The 18,268-nt window shown below is 50.2% G+C and overlaps 1 protein-coding gene across 1 annotated transcript in view; it reads left to right on the top strand.

Annotated features, from left to right (window-relative positions):
* NCSTN (nicastrin) overlaps positions 1-18,268 on the top strand; it is a 39,832-nt gene that overhangs the window by 8,573 nt on the left and 12,991 nt on the right. The window contains exons 5-9 of the mRNA XM_081968341.1: positions 1,384-1,529; positions 2,306-2,456; positions 4,558-4,664; positions 7,613-7,765; positions 12,900-13,004. Of these exons, the coding sequence (XP_081824467.1) occupies positions 1,384-1,529; positions 2,306-2,456; positions 4,558-4,664; positions 7,613-7,765; positions 12,900-13,004 (662 nt within the window). The remainder of the gene's footprint in view (positions 1-1,383; positions 1,530-2,305; positions 2,457-4,557; positions 4,665-7,612; positions 7,766-12,899; positions 13,005-18,268) is intronic.

Genomic DNA, 18,268 nt, shown 5'->3' with positions numbered 1-18,268 from the left:
TCCCTTTTGCCCCTCCCGTTTCTCTCTCCTTTCTTTCACCACTTTCCTATTATTTTCATTGGTGTTTCATGTTCTGAAGCTGAAAAAGTGAGAAAAGGTCCCTCACTTTCCATCATCGTTTTGCAGAGATTGGGGCCGAAAGAGTCTTGCCGCTGCTCAGAGGAACCGAGCCCTTCCAAAATGCTGGGGGGATTCCTTTTAAAAAAAAACGTGCCTCCGCTTCTCTCCCCGTGTCCTTTGAAAGGCTGTTAGCCGCCTGCGGGGAGGAGGAGGGCAATGGGGGGGATTTAGGATCCCGGGGGATGCTTAGGGGGGTGTGAGGAAGCCCCCTGGGCAGCTGGGAATGGGAGCCTTGTTTCCCCTCTGCTGTGAAAGGGCCCCAGGATACGGACACAAACAGCGCCATTGTTTAAGGCACATGATGTTGGTGTCACATGTAGGAGAAGAGCCATATTCCCTCGGAGGAGGAATGTAAGGGCACCGCAGGAAGGTTTTCTAGCTATAGAAGAGGCAGTATGGTTGACAATATTTCCTTCCTCCCCTCCTTTCTCTCTTTCCCTTCCTCCTCCCCTCCCGCTTTCTCCTCCCTTTCCTTTCTCCCTATCTCTCCTCTCTCCCTCCCTCCCTTTTCTTTTTCTTTCTCTTTCTCTCCCTTCTCTTCCTCTCCCTTTCCTCCTTCCCTTCCTGTTTTTCTCCTTCCCTTCCTCCCCTCCCTCTTTCTCCTTCGTTTCATCTTTCTCCCTATCTCTCCTCCCTCCCTTCTTTTTCTCTTTCTCTCCCTTCCTTCTCTCCCTCTCTTCCTTCTTTCCCCCTTTTCCTTCCTTTCTCCATCTTTCTCCTTCCTTTTTCTTTCCCTTCCTTTCTCCCCTCCCTCTTTCTGTTTTCCTCCTTCCTCCCCTCCCTCTTCCTCCTTCCTTTCTCGCTACCTCTCCTCCCTCCCTTCTTTTTCTCTTCCTCTCCCTCCCTCCCTTCCCTTCCTCCCCCTTTCCTCCCTCCCTCCCTGTTATTTTCCTTTCCTCCCTCCCTGTCCCTTCCTTTTTCTTTCCCTTCCATCCCTCTCCCCTCCCCACTTCCATCCTCCCTGACGCTTCCTTTCTTCCTTCTTTTCCTCTTTTCCTTCCTTTCTCCCTGTCTCTTTCTCTTCCCTTTTCTTTCTTTCTCTTCCTTCCCTTTGCCCTTCCCCCCTCCCTGTTATTAATATTAAAACTAATAATAATAATAATAATAAAAAATATGATATGAAAGACACAAAATGATAGCAGAAGAAAAAAAAGATCAGCCAAAGAGCAGGTGTTGCATCACTCCTTGTCCTGGAAGGGGCTTCCCAGGCAGCCGTGGTTTCATGGATTAACCCCTCCTCTGCCTCTCCTCTCCTTCCTTCAGGGGTCTACAACAGCAGCTACGGCCCAGAGTACGCCCACTGCAGCGTCACCAAGTGGAACAACCTGGGGAACAGCCTCTCCTACCTGGACTTTGGCTTCCCCATCTTCCTCCTTCAGGATAAAAACGAAAGCGATGTTATCAAGCAGGTAATGGATTTCACTGAAACTCTGCCGCCCTTCCCTGCGGCAGGATGGACGGGGGGAATATTTTAAAGCATGCAATGAAAGTATCAGAGTTAGCATTAGGTAGTCCTCAACTTAAAGTTTGTTTAGTGACTGTTTGAAGTTACAATGGGCCGCGGTGGCGCAGTGGTCAGAGTGCGGTACTGCAGGCTACTTCTGCCAGCTGCCTGCAATTTGACAGATTGAATCTCACCAGGTTGACTCAGCCTTCCGTCCTTCCGAGGTGGGTAAAATGAGGACCCAGATTGTTGGGGGCAAATAGGCTGACTCTTAAACCGCTCAGAGAGGCCTGTGAAGCGGGATATAAGCCTAAGCGCTATTGCTGTTGTTAACAACAGCACCGAAAGAAGTGACTTATGGCCATTTTTCACACTTACAACCATTGCCGTATCGGCAATGGGCGTATTGCGCCCGTCGTCACACAATCACAATTCAGATGCTCGTCCACCAACTCACATTTACGACGGTGGCGTTACATGATCCCCTTTTGCAACCTTCTGGCAAGTTGGGGGAGCCAGATTCACTTAACAACCGTGTTGCCAACTTAACAACGGCGGAGATTCACCGAGGCGAGGAAGGCTGTGGAATGGGGCCAAACTCCACCACGGTCTCGCTTAGCCATGTTAGGCCCAATGGCGGGTCGTAAGTCGTGTGGGTCTGCCTTTACTGAATTGATATTTAATGGCCTATGGAGCTGCCTTTTTCTACAAACCCAACGCTTCCCCTGCTTGCTTCTTTAGTGCTACCAGACATACAACACGCCTCAGAACGGCTCCGGGCCGGAATACCCGCTCTGCGCCATGCAGCTCTCCTCCCACATGCACGCCGTCACCAGCACCGTGACTTGTATGCGCCGCAGCCTCATTCAGAGCACCTTCAGCCTCAACCCAGGTGAGCCCGGGAGGGTGGGGGGGGGGTTGGGGCAGCCCAGAACTCAAGGCAAGGATGCCCAGCCTTCCCGGCACCCCCAAGGCCTCCTCAAGCACCCCTGGGCTGAGCTCCCTCGAGTGGGGAAGCTCCGGCACAAATAGCCTTTAGCATCGTTCAATTGAACACTTTCACGCATGTTTTTTTTAATGTACAATCCGTTTTCCATTAGCCCGTGTTTCGTCCGGGTGTACATATTTTGTGCCAGCGTCCAAATATACAATCTTATTCACAATTTAATCTCCGCTTCATCTCCAGTGTCTTAAGTCTCTACTTTGTTTCCCCGAAAATAAGATCTCCCTGGATAATAAGCCCAACGGGGCTTTTGAGCGCAGGCACTGAAATAAGCCCTCCCCGAAAATATTGCAACACCGCAGCAGCCACGAGGTGACCCCGCTCGTCGTCTCCTGCACCTCAAAAATAATAAGACCTCCCTGAAAATAAGGCCAAGAGCTTATTTCGGGGGTCAAAAGAAAATAAGACCCTGTCTTATTTTTGGCGAAACATGGTAATATTATGACAATCCCATTGTAATTTATTTAAATCTATTGCCGTATTCTTCGGAGCATAAGACGCACCAAGGTTTTGAAGAGGCAAGTTAAAAAAAAAGTAGGGAGAGAGAGAGAGAGAGAAATACAGTAAGTAGGTAAGGAGAGAGAGAGAGAGAGTAGTTATGTAGGTAGATAAAGGGATAGAGAGAGAAATAAAGAGAGGGAGAGAGAGATACAGGAGGGAGGGAGGGAGAGAGTGTGTAGGTAGGTAGAGGGATAGAGAGAAATACAAAAAAAGATAGAAAGAGAAATACAGTAGGTAGGTAGGGAGAGAGAGAGAGTAGGTAGCTAGGTAGATGTTTCCAGGTGTATTTATCCATGTGCTGGAGAAGGAAATTGCTGACAATCTGCAGCACCTAAGACTTTGTTTCTGCTGGCACAGCACTTGATCAATCTAATTCTCATCAGTCAGTTAAAGAGGTTTCCAAAAGGGGGGGGGAGTTTTTGCACTCTGCAATCCTCCCAAAAACGGCCCGTTGTTTTTTTTAAAGGCATGAATAGCCTGGGGGGGGGGGGGGGGGCTTGCAGAGTGCTCCTCAGGGAATAGGGGGGGGCATCAAAAACAAGCAAAAAACAGCCCGTTTTTCACAAAACGGGCCTAGATTTCTCAAAAAAATTGCATGCATAGCCTTATGGAGGCTTATAGAGTGCTGCTGGGGGGGGGGCAAAAAAAGGGCCGTTTTTTTGCTCCTTTCTGCCCCCCCCCAGCCCCCAGGAGCTCTCTGAAAGCCTCCTAAAGGCTCTGCAGGGCCATTTGGGTGAAGGGGGCGGGGCTTCGGGAGGCCAAAAATGCTGCATTCGGTGTATAAGACACACCCAGATTTTCAGCCTCTTTTTTGAGGGAAAAAGGTGCGCCTTATACTCCGAAAAATACGGTAGTTATATTGGCTCTGAATACGTTTTCTATACCTCAGAGAACTTCTTTTAATTCTATCCATTCTTATGCCTAGTCTCTAACCCCCGGTCAAAAGATTCCCAAATTGTATAATCATCCGTTTGTTCTTTCTCTTGGCTAGCCGGTGTCAATCTGTTCGTTTCTGCAGGTTGTAATCTTTTCCTAATCACCTTCTCCTCTGTAGGGAGTTCGATTGAACTGTAATCCATTTGGGATTATCCTATTGTCGCCCGCAGTACAATCGAGGGTCCCTCTTCTGTTGTGTTAAATGGCGATTCCCTACAACACTTGGAGGGACTCTGGAAGTCCAAGCGAAAATTTGGGGCTTCTTACTTAGAAGACCCCCCCAATCGTAGGGATGTACAGTATTTATCTCTTTGCACAGGGGCCCTTCGCTTGCAACCAATCACTTAGCGACCATTCAAAGTTTTTGAAGTTGTTCAGAACGATTGGTATGATTTTGATTGCTTATTTAGTATCCTATGACTATCACGAAGTGTTGTATCTTATGATTCTTGACGAATGCATTTTTTGTGCGCCCTGAGAGCGTTTGCACCGAAGACAAAACGCCTTGTGTGTCCAGTCACACTTGGCCAATGAAGAATTCTCTTCTCCTCAGAGGTGGTCTGCGATCCTCTCACCGATTACAACGTCTGGAGCACCCTGCGGCCGCTGAACGACTCGGAGAAGCTGGATCCCAAAAGTGTCATCATCGCTTCCTCTCGAGTAGGTGTTGCGGGCTGGGGGAATCCAGTGTCATTTTCTTCTTTCGTTTACTTATTATTTATATCCCGCCCTTTATTTAATTTTTGGGTGAACAATACAAGGCAGCAGTCTTCTAACCTAGGCTTTCTCAAACTACGAAGCAGGCTTCTTGTCCCGACAAAACCTCTTTTTATTCAGTTACTGTGAAGTCCTCTCAATCCTCACCTCCAGCAAAGTCTTTCAAAGGTGAATTTACGGTCCCAGACCTTACTTGGCTTGGAGAGCTGCCAGGCTGATAGCTGCAAAACTCAAAGCTGTATTTGGCCAGGAGCCTTTGAGAGTCACCAAGCAATTAAGCGAACTAATTGTCTCCTGCAAACTCCCCTCCCACTCCTCTTTATTCCCCCTGGGAGGGGCCATTCACCGTCCACCTGTGGCCATACTCCCGAGTCGACCCTTGTTCCTTAGCTGTTCCCTTCTCCTGCAGCTCTGCGCATGCGCACACTGGGAACAGGCTGCAGCTGTTCTTCTGCCCCACTGATGTCTGACTCCGAAGGCAGCTGATAACAGTCGGACGGCCCTGGCCCCCTCTCTGCCCCCTCACCAGAGCCTTCCCCAGACTCCAGGACTGGCCCAGGTTCCTCCCCAACCTCCTCATTATCTGACTCCGGCAGCAGTTCCACTGACGGGCCACAACAAGCGAATACATCTAATACTCCTTCCTCCTCCTATTTTCCCTCCAACAACCCTGTGAGGTGGGCTGGGCAGAGAGAATGCAGGAAGCCCCCTCTTTTCTGCACTGGGAAGCAAAGACCTTTTTAAGCCCACCTTCTGACAGAATTTAGGAATTCCTGTGTGAAACAATTGCATTCTTTCCTTTTTCTCTTTTAATATAACTCGAAAGGTGTATTTTATTCCACTTGGAAGTGCTTCGAAGGCCAGATTCCCCAAAAAAAGGACGTGGAAACAGGGTGTCAATTTAAAATGCTTGAAATAGTTTTTGGCAGCCTTCCAGACAAAGGGACTTCAATCCCCCAAAATCTCCAGCCAGCATTATTTAGGAATTCTGGAAGTGGGAGTCCCAGTTCCTCAAGGAAATTGAGCTGGCCTAAAATGACAAATTATAAATAGGATGCAGGTCATCCTCAACTTACAACGGTTTGTTTAGTCACCTTTTGAAGTTACAACGGGCACTGAAAAAGTGACTTCTGGTTGCTTTTCCCTCTTCCACCCTTCCAGCATCCCCATAGTCACATGTGTCAACTCCTAAAGTTGCCATAGTGAGGAAGTGGGGAGTGCACTCCGCGCATACCTTCGGCTAGAATCGGATCTCAGATTACTGCAGCCGGCTTAGCACCTCATTGGGGAATGTGATTTATGACACAGACTGAGGGGAGGGGAGGAACAGGCATAATTCAAATGAGGCTAAGATCTGACTGCAATGGGGTATTGCCAAAATGGGGCTCCTAATAAATGACTGGATCTCTTTTGAAACTTGGCTCGAGGCTTATGAATTAATTAGGGTTCATTCTAATTCGGACCCTTGGCAACAGGCTCATGTTGCTGATAGTCGCAGAGTCCCCCGGTCACATGACACCCCCCCCCCCTTTTGCGACCTCCTGACCAGCAGAGTCAACGGGGAAAGCCAGATTCACTTAACGACCCATGTTACTGTCTTAACCGCAGTGATTCACTTAACAATGGTGGCAAAAGACGAATTGTAAAAACGGGCAAAATTTACTTAACAAATGTCACTCACCAAACAACAGGTATTTTAGGCTCAATTGGGGTCGAAAGTTGGGGACTGCTTGTATTTTTTTTTTTTTAGTGCTGGGTGCGACCCAACGTGGAGTAGGGCAGTGTTTTAAGTCGAAAAAGCAAGCAACGGAATAAGAGAATTGAAAGGGACCTTGGAGGTCTTCTAGCCCAACCCCTTAGTCAACCAGGGTGTCAGGGTTCCAAAAAACTGCATGTCTGACACGGGACCTTACAAATGTCTGTCCAGTCTTCTTAAAAGCCTCCAGTGTTGGAGCACCCACAACTTCTGGTGGCAAGTTGTTCCACTGGTTAATTATTCTGACTAACAGGCAATCCCTCCTTAGTTGTAGGTTGCTTCTCTCCTTGGTTAGTTTCCACCCGTTGCTTCCTCTCCTGCCTTCTGGTGCTTTGGAGAAGCACCCCCTCTTTTGGGGGGGCAGCCCCTCAAAGACTGGAACGCTGCTATTATGTCACCTTCTCTTCATTAAAGTAGACATGCCCAAAGCAGCAACCATCATCCATGCCTTTTAGCCTCCAGTCCGAACATCTACAAAGAGAAGGAGCTCCAAAAGGCACAGCTGGGGGTGGGGAGCATTTCCCCCCCCCCTTGTTTGGATTGATGGAGGGGCAGCTCCCTCCGGTCGTGGCCCTTGGAGGACTCAATGGAAGCCTTAGTGCAGAGGTCACTCTCTTTGGACACCAGCTGCCGTTTCTAAAAAAAAAAAAAACCTGCATGAGCTCGTTTCGACACACCGGATAAATCTTTAATTTTAATTTGCTCCAGAAAATTAAAATACAAAAACTCAAATGGGGGGGGGGGGGGGGAGAGAATGGCAAAGATAAAACAAACTGGACCGACGGATTTTTTAAAAAAAGTGAGTTGAAAGGATGGAAATCAAAGAATCACGTTATCTTCCCCCCCCCCCCCCCCAACTGAACACCGACATCTCTGTTGCAACAATAATCGCTCTCCCTCCCCCTTTTTTTTTGCAAAAGGGGTCCAAAATTCACAACCTGCTGGGTGGATTTCGACCACCTACTTTTAGCAAACGAATGGCAAATAGATTTGGGGCTGAGCGGCTGCCATCTGGGCACGAAGCCGGGCGCTTTTGAGCCAGGCACGGAAAGTGTCAGGCTGACTTTGGGGAGAGAAACGCTGGCAAAACCTCCGGAACTGGCCGGACCGATTTCTTTGCTCTTCTTTCTGGCAGATTGACAGCCACTCTTTTTTCTGGAACGTGGCCCCCGGGGCGGAGAGCGCAGTGGCTTCCTTTGTCACCCTCCTGGCTGCAGCCGAAGCCGTCCATAAAATCCCCGAGGTTCAGTCCCTGCCCAAAAACATCATGTTTGCCTTCTTCCAGGGGGTAAGTTCCATTTTTTTCTCTCTATTCTCTCTATTGGAACAGATCTCTGATTCATTGGTTGGTTTGTTCGTTCGTTTATAACGTTTATTTGCTGCCTATCTCGTACCCGACAACTCTGATGGGCAGCTTACAAAATTAAACAGAGGGACAGAGCGGGAAGGGACCTTGGAGGTCTTCTAGTCCAACCCCCTGCTCAAGCAGGAGGACCTATACCAGTCTCCAGGGTGGGGTGTGGGAGAAGTCACTGTATGGGTATTGTTACGGCCCAATTGCCTGGAGACTGAGGTAATCTGAGGACACTCCCTCTACTCCTCCTGGGGACTCCCCAGATCAACCTCAGTCTTCGGCCTAACACAGGGGTGTCCAAACTTGGGAACTTTAAGACTTGTGGACTTCAACTTCCAGAATTCCCCAGCCAGCATGGCTGGCTGGGGAATTCTGGGAGTTGAAGTCCACAAGTCTTAAAGTTCCCAAGTTTGGACACCCCTGGCCTAACAGGAGATTTACAGTGACTCTCCAGCAATTTTAGATAGAGTTTTTGTAGTTAGTTAGAATTTTTTTTCCCTTAGAGCATTCACAACTTCTGGAGGCAAGTAGTTCCACTGGCTAATTGTTATGTCAGGAAATTCCTCCTCAATTCTAGGTTGCTTTTCTGCTTGGTTAGTTTCCATCCATTCGTTCCAGCTTCTGGATCTGCTTTTAGGTGCTTTGGAGAATAGCTTGACACATACACACCCCTTCTTTGTGGCAAGCCCTGAGATATTGGAAGAAAGCTATCACATCACCACTAGTCCTCCTTTTCACTAGACCAGACATTAACAGATTAACAGAGTTGGAAGGGACCTTGTAGGTCATCTAGTCCAACCCCCTGCCCGCCCAAGCAGGAGACCTTACACCATTTCTGACCAATGGCAGTCCAGTCTCTTCTTGAAAGCCTCCAGGGATGAAGCTCCCACAACTTCCGAAGGCAACTTCTGTTCCACGGGTTGATTCTTCTCCCTGTCAGGAAATTCCTCCTTATTTCCAGGTTGAATCTCTCCTGGGTCAGTTTCCATCCATTATTCCTCGTCTGGACTTTCAGGTGCCTTGGAGAATAGCTTGACCCATTTCCTCCTTTCTCTGGCAGCCCCTCAAATATTAGGTTTATTAAATTTATAGACCGCCCCCTCTCCCCGCAGGGACTCGGAAGACACTCTCCTGTCTCGGAAGACACTCTCCTGTCTCCCCTGGTCCTCCTCTTCCCTAGACTGGCCAGGCCCAGTTCCTGCAACCGTTCATCCTCTGCCACCAGCCCACTAATCATTTTTGTTGCTCTTCTCATTAAAACATTAATGTCATCGATCGTAAAAAAAACCCACAGCAGATAAAAATGATTCAGTCCCTGGAACCTGTAGCTGGACTGGGAATGTCTCGCTTTTCTGAAATCTCGCTGACCATCCTCCCCGTCCACCGAGGCACGTCTCGTCGAGAACCAATTTCCGTGGTGTTTGCAAGCAGATTTGCTTTGCGGGGGGCTTTGTCGTTCTCAGCTGGGAAATATCACGCTCGGCAGGGGCGAAATTTCCCCCGGGAAATGAATGAAACAGCTCGAGAGAGAGAGAGAGGAGAGAGAGAGAGAAGCAGGTGCTGCTAATCCCAGCTCCACCGGAGAAAAGCCAGGGGTGGTGGGTGAGAAGGTTCGGGGGCAGTTAAATAGGAAAAGCTGGCGGGGGGGGGTTGGTGGGGGAGATGGCTTAAATCAGTGTTTCTCAACCTGGGCAATTTGAAAAGGGACGGCCTTCAACTCCCAGAATTCCCCAGGCAGCATGGGGAGTTGGTTAATTTGTGCATCACAAAATAAAGCATACTATATGACAGGGGTGTCCAAACTTGGGAACTTTAAGACTTGTGGACTTCAACTCCCTGGGGAATTGGCTGGGGAATTCTGAGAGTTGAAGTCCACAAGTCTTAAAGTTCCCAAGTTTGGACACCCCTGCTATATGACATAAGCTTTAAAATATAAAATGCAAGCTTAAAATATATGCAAATGAAACAGACCTTGCCCAGAAGTTTAAGTTTGTTTACTTTATTGTCATTGCACCTCGTGCAATGAAATTAAATGACATCTTCAGCCTACATCATACATAAGAGAAATCCTTTTAAAAATACATCCTTCACATTCTACACAATTGAATTGAAACTAGCAATATTAGCCTTCGAATAGCTCAGGTTGAGAAACTGCTCCACAACAAATCTCTATATTTAGAGCAGCATTTCTCAACCCCGGCACTTTTAAGATGGGTGGACTTCAACTCCCATAATCCCCCAGCCAGCCATGAAGCCCATTCCTCTTAAAGCAGGCCGGCTGCCTCCCCCCCCCCCCCCCATGCTTTTTTTATTTTATCTTACAATATATCCATATCAGTGCATGAGCATTTTGGCACCTGAGTATCATTACATTTCAGTGCAAATAAAAATAATGCAATTAATCATATTAGTTACATTCCTCAATCTTATGTAGTTCTAGTGTTAATACACACACTTGTATTAAATTCTAGGGTTTCATGATTTAATTGTTCAATGTTTCAATACATTATTCCAATGCCAATCACAATATTGTTTAAATACACATAATAATACCCTCATTCAATTTCTAATCTTCCCTTTTGTTATTGCTTTTGTCTTATTGTACAAAAATGTGTATACTTATATACCCCTCCTGTCTTATTTCTATCCCCATTCTAACTTTTAATCGTGCCACCATTATATTTAAGAACAAATCCTTTCTATCCATTATCTCTTGCCCGCTTTAAAGCTTTCATTGTTGTTTTTTTTAACTTGCCTCCCATATTCCTAAACAACCATCGAAATAGGAGCCAGCCGTGGGCAGCAGCTGCCCGAAAAGCCAACCCAGTTCTAGGCTCCATCAACAGAGGGAGAGAATCAAGATCACGTGAAGGGTTAATGCCATTTTACAAGGCCTTGGTGAGGCCACACGACCGTCGTAAATATGAACCGGTTGCCAGGTTTCCGAATTTTAATCCGGTGACCACAGGGATGAGGCAACGGTCGTAAGTGTGAACAAACAGTCATAAGTCGCTTTTTAAAGCGCGGCCTGTGACTTTGGTCACTGAACGAGGGGTTGTAACTCAAGGACTGCCTGCCTCGTCTTCACTTGAGCTCAGCGAGAGAACAATGGAAGTGGAAAAGGAAAAGCCCATAGTTTTAGGGGACAATCCCAAACCTTCTTCCCTGACCTGATGCCTTCCAGTTGGACTCCCCAGAATTTGTAGCCAGAAAGGCCCCTTTCCTGCAGCCGGTGGGCAGCAGCTGTGGGGGCAGCGCCATGTCCCCACGGGGCAGGAAAAGGCCCTCGCCCGTCCCCCTAGCAACTGGCACACGCAAGCCCCCCCCCCGTCTCCCAACACGGAGTCACATGGAGTGGATTAAAAATATATGTGCACACTGAAGCAAAAGCGCAGTTCATTTGGAGCAGCGGCAGCTGCCGAAAGCCAAGAGGATATTGGGGGGGAGGGGAGGGGAGGGGAGGGGGTGCTGGTTAGCAGCTGATGTTCCCCTCCAGGCATGGGGTGGGGGGGGCGTGGGGGGAGCTGAGTTTTGAGCAGCGCTGTCAACTTTTACAGGAGCTTCTGGGCTCCGCAAAACAGTTTCCCTTCCTGCTGTTCCCACCACCGACGTCTTTTTTTTTGGGGGGGGGGGGGAACGATTGGTGGTGGTGCCTTTCCAGAGAGGGCTGCACAATTCGGCCTTGTACAGTTGTGGTTGTGCGAGAAGAAGCTGCAAAGTGGATGGGTGTGACTCACTTAAGGAACATCCCCCCCCCTTACTTAACAGCAGAAATCCTGGCTTTCCCTCCCTGTCACTTCCTCCTTCCTCTCCTCTTTTCCTTCCTTTCTCCCTCGTTTCCTCCCTTCCTTCCTTCCCTCCCTCCCCCCTTCCCTCCCTCCCTGTCACTTCCTCCTTTCCTCCCTTCCTTTTCTCTCTCCCCCTTCCCTCCCCCTTCCCTTCCTCCCTCCCTGTCACTTCCTCCTTCCTTTCCTCTTTTCCTTCCTTTCTCCCTCTCTTTCCTCCCTGCCTTCCTTTTCTCTCCCTTCCTTCCTTCCCCCATTTCCTTCCTCCCTGTCACTTCCTCCTTCCTTTCCTCTTTTCCTTCCTTTTTTCTCTCTCCCTTCCCTCCCTCCTTCCTCCCTCCTTGTCACTTCCTCTTTCCTCTTTTCTTCAGTCATCCGGAGACGGTGAGTTCTAGTCTCACCTTAGCTGGCTTTGGGCCAGTCACTGCCTCTCAGCCCAGCCCACCTCGCAGGGTTGTCATTGGGGGAAAAATAGGAGGAGGAAGTTGTATTGGATATAGAATAGCAGAGTTGGAAGGGACCTTGGAGGTCTTCTAGTCCAACCTCCTGTTTAGGCAGGAAACCCTACACCACTTCAGACAAATGGCTCTCCAACATCTTCTTAAAGACTTCCAGTGTTGGATCATTTACAACCTCTGGAGGCAACTTCTGTTCCACTGATTAATTGTTCTCACAATTAATTCCTCCTTCGTTCCAGGTTGCTTCTCTCCTTGATTAGTTTCCTGTTGCTTCTTCTCCTGCCCTTCAGCTGCCTTGGAGAATAGCTTGACCCCCTAACTCCTCTCTGGGGCAGCCCCTCCAATATTGGGAGATGCTCTCCTGTCTCCCCTGGTCCTTCTCTTCCCTAGACCAGCCAGGCCCAGTTCCTGCAATTGTTCATCGTCTGTTTGAGCCTCCAGTTCCCTTAATCCTCTTGGTTGCTCTTCTCTGCACTCTTTCTAGAGTCTCAGCATCTTTTTTTATAGCGTGGTGACCAAAACTGGATGCAGGACTCTAAGTTGGTCTTACTAACGCTTTGTGGAGTGGCATCAGTACCTCCCTTGATCTTGATTGAATCCCTCTGTTAATGCAATTTAGGATTGCGTTGGCTTTTCTGGCTGCTGGCTCCTATTTAGCTGGTTGTCCAGGAAGACTCCCAGTCGCTGCTCTTAAGAAGCCTGGTTTCACTGTAATCACTTTTAGAGAATTGCAGAGCAAACGTGGCAAACGATTCCTTGCTGTAGCTGGATTTCTGTGTCCCTTTTTGGAGAAGGAACCTTTCTGGATTTCCCTCCCCTCCTCAGGAGACCTTCGACTACATCGGCAGCTCCCGCATGGTGTACGATATGCAGAACGGGCGCTTCCCCGTCAAGCTGGAGAACATCGACTCCTTCCTGGAGCTGGGCCAGGTGAGAAGAGGCTGCCCTGGGCCTTGGCCCGGCTGCTTTCGGGGCGTTGGCTTCAGCTGCGATTTCCCAATTTTGGGAACCGGAAGAGAGTTACAAGAGAGAGAGAGAGAGCTGGGTCTTTGACACATGGGAACGGGAGGCAGGTGGATGCAGGGCAGGATATCTTCCTTGCAAATGACGGTCTCTTACATTTAGAGCCAGCAGGGGACTTCGGCTTGTAAATCTAAGGCCTCCTTCAGGGTGCTGGCCTAGAAAGCAGGAGACTGGGAGTTCTAGTCCAGCTTAAAGCGTGAAAGCCCCCCGAGTGACTTAGGTCCATTCACCGGGAGATTGGGAGTTCTAGTCCTAGCTGGAGCATGAAAGCCCCCCGGGTGACTTAGGTCCATTCACCAGGAGATTGGGAGTTCTAGTCCTAGCTGGAGCATGAAAGCCCCCCGGGTGACTTAGGTCCATTCACCAGGAGATTGGGAGTTCTAGTCCTAGCTGGAGCATGAAAGCCCCCCGGGTGACTTAGGTCCATTCACCAGGAGATTGGGAGTTCTAGTCCTAGCTGGAGCATGAAAGCCCCCCGGGTGACTTAGGTCCATTCACCAGGAGATTGGGAGTTCTAGTCCTAGCTGGAGCATGAAAGCCCCCCGGGTGACTTAGGTCCATTCACCAGGAGATTGGGAGTTCTAGTCCTAGCTGGAGCATGAAAGCCCCCCGGGTGACTTAGGTCCATTCACCAGGAGATTGGGAGTTCTAGTCCTGGCTAAAGCGTGAAAGCCCCCCGGGTGATTTAGGTCCATTCACCAGGAGCTTGGGAGTTCTAGTCCTGGCTAAAGCGTGAAAGCCCCCCGGGTGACTTAGGTCCATTCACCAGGAGATTGGGAGTTCTAGTCCTGGCTAAAGCGTGAAAGCCCCCCGGGTGATTTAGGTCCATTCACCAGGAGATTGGGAGTTCTAGTCCTGGCTAAAGCGTGAAAGCCCCCCGGGTGACTTAGGTCCATTCACCAGGAGATTGGGAGTTCTAGTCCTGGCTAAAGCGTGAAAGCCCCCCGGGTGATTTAGGTCCATTCACCAGGAGATTGGGAGTTCTAGTCCTGGCTAAAGCGTGAAAGCCCCCCGGGTGATTTAGGTCCATTCACCAGGAGCTTGGGAGTTCTAGTCCTGGCTAAAGCGTGAAAGCCCCCCGGGTGACTTAGGTCCATTCACCGGGAGATTGGGAGTTCTAGTCCTAGCTGGAGCATGAAAGCCCCCCGGGTGACTTAGGTCCATTCACCAGGAGATTGGGAGTTCTAGTCCTAGCTGGAGCATGAAAGCCCCCCGGGTGACTTAGGTCCATTCACCAGGAGATTGGGAGTTCTAGTCCTAGCTGGAGCATGAAAGCCCCCCGGGTGACTTAGGTCCATTCACCAGGAGATTGGGAGTTCTAGTCCTGGCTAAAGCGTGAAAGCCCCCCGGGTGATTTAGGTCCATTCACCAGGAGATTGGGAGTTCTAGTCCTGGCTAAAGCGTGAAAGCCCCCCGGGTGATTTAGGTCCATTCACCAGGAGCTTGGGAGTTCTAGTCCTGGCTAAAGCGTGAAAGCCCCCCGGGTGACTTAGGTCCATTCACCAGGAGCTTGGGAGTTCTAGTCCTGGCTAAAGCGTGAAAGCCCCCCGGGTGACTTAGGTCCATTCACCAGGAGATTGGGAGTTCTAGTCCTGGCTAAAGCGTGAAAGCCCCCCGGGTGATTTAGGTCCATTCACCAGGAGATTGGGAGTTCTAGTCCTAGCTGGAGCATGAAAGCCCCCCGGGTGATTTAGGTCCATTCACCAGGAGATTGGGAGTTCTAGTCCTGGCTAAAGCGTGAAAGCCCCCCGGGTGACTTAGGTCCATTCACCGGGAGATTGGGAGTTCTAGTCCTAGCTGGAGCATGAAAGCCCCCCGGGTGACTTAGGTCCATTCACCAGGAGATTGGGAGTTCTAGTCCTAGCTGGAGCATGAAAGCCCCCCGGGTGACTTAGGTCCATTCACCAGGAGATTGGGAGTTCTAGTCCTGGCTAAAGCGTGAAAGCCCCCCGGGTGATTTAGGTCCATTCACCAGGAGATTGGGAGTTCTAGTCCTGGCTAAAGCGTGAAAGCCCCCCGGGTGACTTAGGTCCATTCACCAGGAGATTGGGAGTTCTAGTCCTGGCTAAAGCGTGAAAGCCCCCCGGGTGACTTAGGTCCATTCACCAGGAGCTTGGGAGTTCTAGTCCTGGCTAAAGCGTGAAAGCCCCCCGGGTGACTTAGGTTCATTCACCAGGAGCTTGGGAGTTCTAGTCCTGGCTAAAGCGTGAAAGCCCCCCGGGTGACTTAGGTCCATTCACCAGGAGCTTGGGAGTTCTAGTCCTGGCTAAAGCGTGAAAGCCCCCCGGGTGATTTAGGTCCATTCACCAGGAGATTGGGAGTTCTAGTCCTAGCTGGAGCATGAAAGCCCCCCGGGTGATTTAGGTCCATTCACCAGGAGATTGGGAGTTCTAGTCCTGGCTAAAGCGTGAAAGCCCCCCGGGTGACTTAGGTTCATTCACCAGGAGCTTGGGAGTTCTAGTCCTGGCTAAAGCGTGAAAGCCCCCCGGGTGACTTAGGTCCATTCACCAGGAGATTGGGAGTTCTAGTCCTGGCTAAAGCGTGAAAGCCCCCCGGGTGACTTAGGTCCATTCACCAGGAGATTGGGAGTTCTAGTCCTAGCTGGAGCATGAAAGCCCCCCGGGTGATTTAGGTCCATTCACCAGGAGCTTGGGAGTTCTAGTCCTGGCTAAAGCGTGAAAGCCCCCCGGGTGACTTAGGTCCATTCACCAGGAGATTGGGAGTTCTAGTCCTAGCTGGAGCATGAAAGCCCCCCGGGTGATTTAGGTCCATTCACCAGGAGATTGGGAGTTCTAGTCCTAGCTGGAGCATGAAAGCCCCCCGGGTGATTTAGGTCCATTCACCAGGAGCTTGGGAGTTCTAGTCCTGGCTAAAGCGTGAAAGCCCCCCGGGTGATTTAGGTCCATTCACCAGGAGATTGGGAGTTCTAGTCCTAGCTGGAGCATGAATGCCCCCCGGGTGATTTAGGTCCATTCACCAGGAGATTGGGAGTTCTAGTCCTGGCTAAAGCGTGAAAGCCCCCCGGGTGATTTAGGTCCATTCACCAGGAGATTGGGAGTTCTAGTCCTAGCTGGAGCATGAATGCCCCCCGGGTGATTTAGGTCCATTCACCAGGAGATTGGGAGTTCTAGTCCTGGCTAAAGCGTGAAAGCCCCCCGGGTGACTTAGGTCCATTCACCAGGAGATTGGGAGTTCTAGTCCTAGCTGGAGCATGAATGCCCCCCGGGTGATTTAGGTCCATTCACCAGGAGATTGGGAGTTCTAGTCCTGGCTAAAGCGTGAAAGCCCCCCGGGTGATTTAGGTCCATTCACCAGGAGATTGGGAGTTCTAGTCCTAGCTGGAGCATGAATGCCCCCCGGGTGATTTAGGTCCATTCACCAGGAGATTGGGAGTTCTAGTCCTGGCTAAAGCGTGAAAGCCCCCCGGGTGATTTAGGTCCATTCACCAGGAGATTGGGAGTTCTAGTCCTAGCTGGAGCATGAATGCCCCCCGGGTGATTTAGGTCCATTCACCAGGAGATTGGGAGTTCTAGTCCTGGCTAAAGCGTGAAAGCCCCCCGGGTGACTTAGGTCCATTCACCAGGAGATTGGGAGTTCTAGTCCTAGCTGGAGCATGAATGCCCCCCGGGTGATTTAGGTCCATTCACCAGGAGATTGGGAGTTCTAGTCCTGGCTAAAGCGTGAAAGCCCCCCGGGTGATTTAGGTCCATTCACCAGGAGATTGGGAGTTCTAGTCCTAGCTGGAGCATGAATGCCCCCCGGGTGATTTAGGTCCATTCACCAGGAGATTGGGAGTTCTAGTCCTGGCTAAAGCGTGAAAGCCCCCCGGGTGATTTAGGTCCATTCACCAGGAGATTGGGAGTTCTAGTCCTGGCTAAAGCGTGAAAGCCCCCCGGGTGACTTAGGTCCATTCACCAGGAGATTGGGAGTTCTAGTCCTAGCTGGAGCATGAATGCCCCCCGGGTGATTTAGGTCCATTCACCAGGAGATTGGGAGTTCTAGTCCTGGCTAAAGCGTGAATGCCCCCCGGGTGATTTAGGTCCATTCACCAGGAGATTGGGAGTTCTAGTCCTGGCTAAAGCGTGAAAGCCCCCCGGGTGACTTAGGTCCATTCACCAGGAGATTGGGAGTTCTAGTCCTAGCTGGAGCATGAATGCCCCCCGGGTGATTTAGGTCCATTCACCAGGAGATTGGGAGTTCTAGTCCTGGCTAAAGCGTGAAAGCCCCCCGGGTGATTTAGGTCCATTCACCAGGAGATTGGGAGTTCTAGTCCTAGCTGGAGCATGAATGCCCCCCGGGTGATTTAGGTCCATTCACCAGGAGATTGGGAGTTCTAGTCCTGGCTAAAGCGTGAAAGCCCCCCGGGTGATTTAGGTCCATTCACCAGGAGATTGGGAGTTCTAGTCCTGGCTAAAGCGTGAAAGCCCCCCGGGTGATTTAGGTCCATTCACCAGGAGATTGGGAGTTCTAGTCCTAGCTGGAGCATGAATGCCCCCCGGGTGATTTAGGTCCATTCACCAGGAGATTGGGAGTTCTAGTCCTGGCTAAAGCGTGAAAGCCCCCCGGGTGATTTAGGTCCATTCACCAGGAGATTGGGAGTTCTAGTCCTAGCTGGAGCATGAATGCCCCCCGGGTGATTTAGGTCCATTCACCAGGAGATTGGGAGTTCTAGTCCTGGCTAAAGCGTGAAAGCCCCCCGGGTGATTTAGGTCCATTCACCAGGAGATTGGGAGTTCTAGTCCTAGCTGGAGCATGAATGCCCCCCGGGTGATTTAGGTCCATTCACCAGGAGATTGGGAGTTCTAGTCCTGGCTAAAGCGTGAAAGCCCCCCGGGTGACTTAGGTCCATTCACCAGGAGATTGGGAGTTCTAGTCCTGGCTAAAGCGTGAAAGCCCCCCGGGTGACCTTGGGCCGGTCCCCCCGTCTCAACCCAACCCACAGGGATGTCGTTTTGGGAAAAATGGGCGATGAGATTTACTGCAGATTGGGAAGATGAGGGGATTCAGCCACCATCCCACTTTGGCTCTCGCTTGGGATAATTTGCGGGAGATTATCCAGCCACAGAAATTGACTCCCCCCCCCCAAAGGATTCAGAGAGAAGAAAGAACGCTCGGCCAATTGGATCCTCCGAAATGACCTCAGAGTTTGCTCTGTTGGTGATATAATATCA

The sequence above is a fragment of the Natrix helvetica genome (assembly GCF_964273705.1).
Source record: "Natrix helvetica genome assembly, chromosome: 16".
NCBI classification, from domain to species: domain Eukaryota; kingdom Metazoa; phylum Chordata; class Lepidosauria; order Squamata; family Natricidae; genus Natrix; species Natrix helvetica.
Note: the sequence above shows the minus strand (reverse complement) of the source record. Positions and strands in the feature narration are given on the sequence as shown.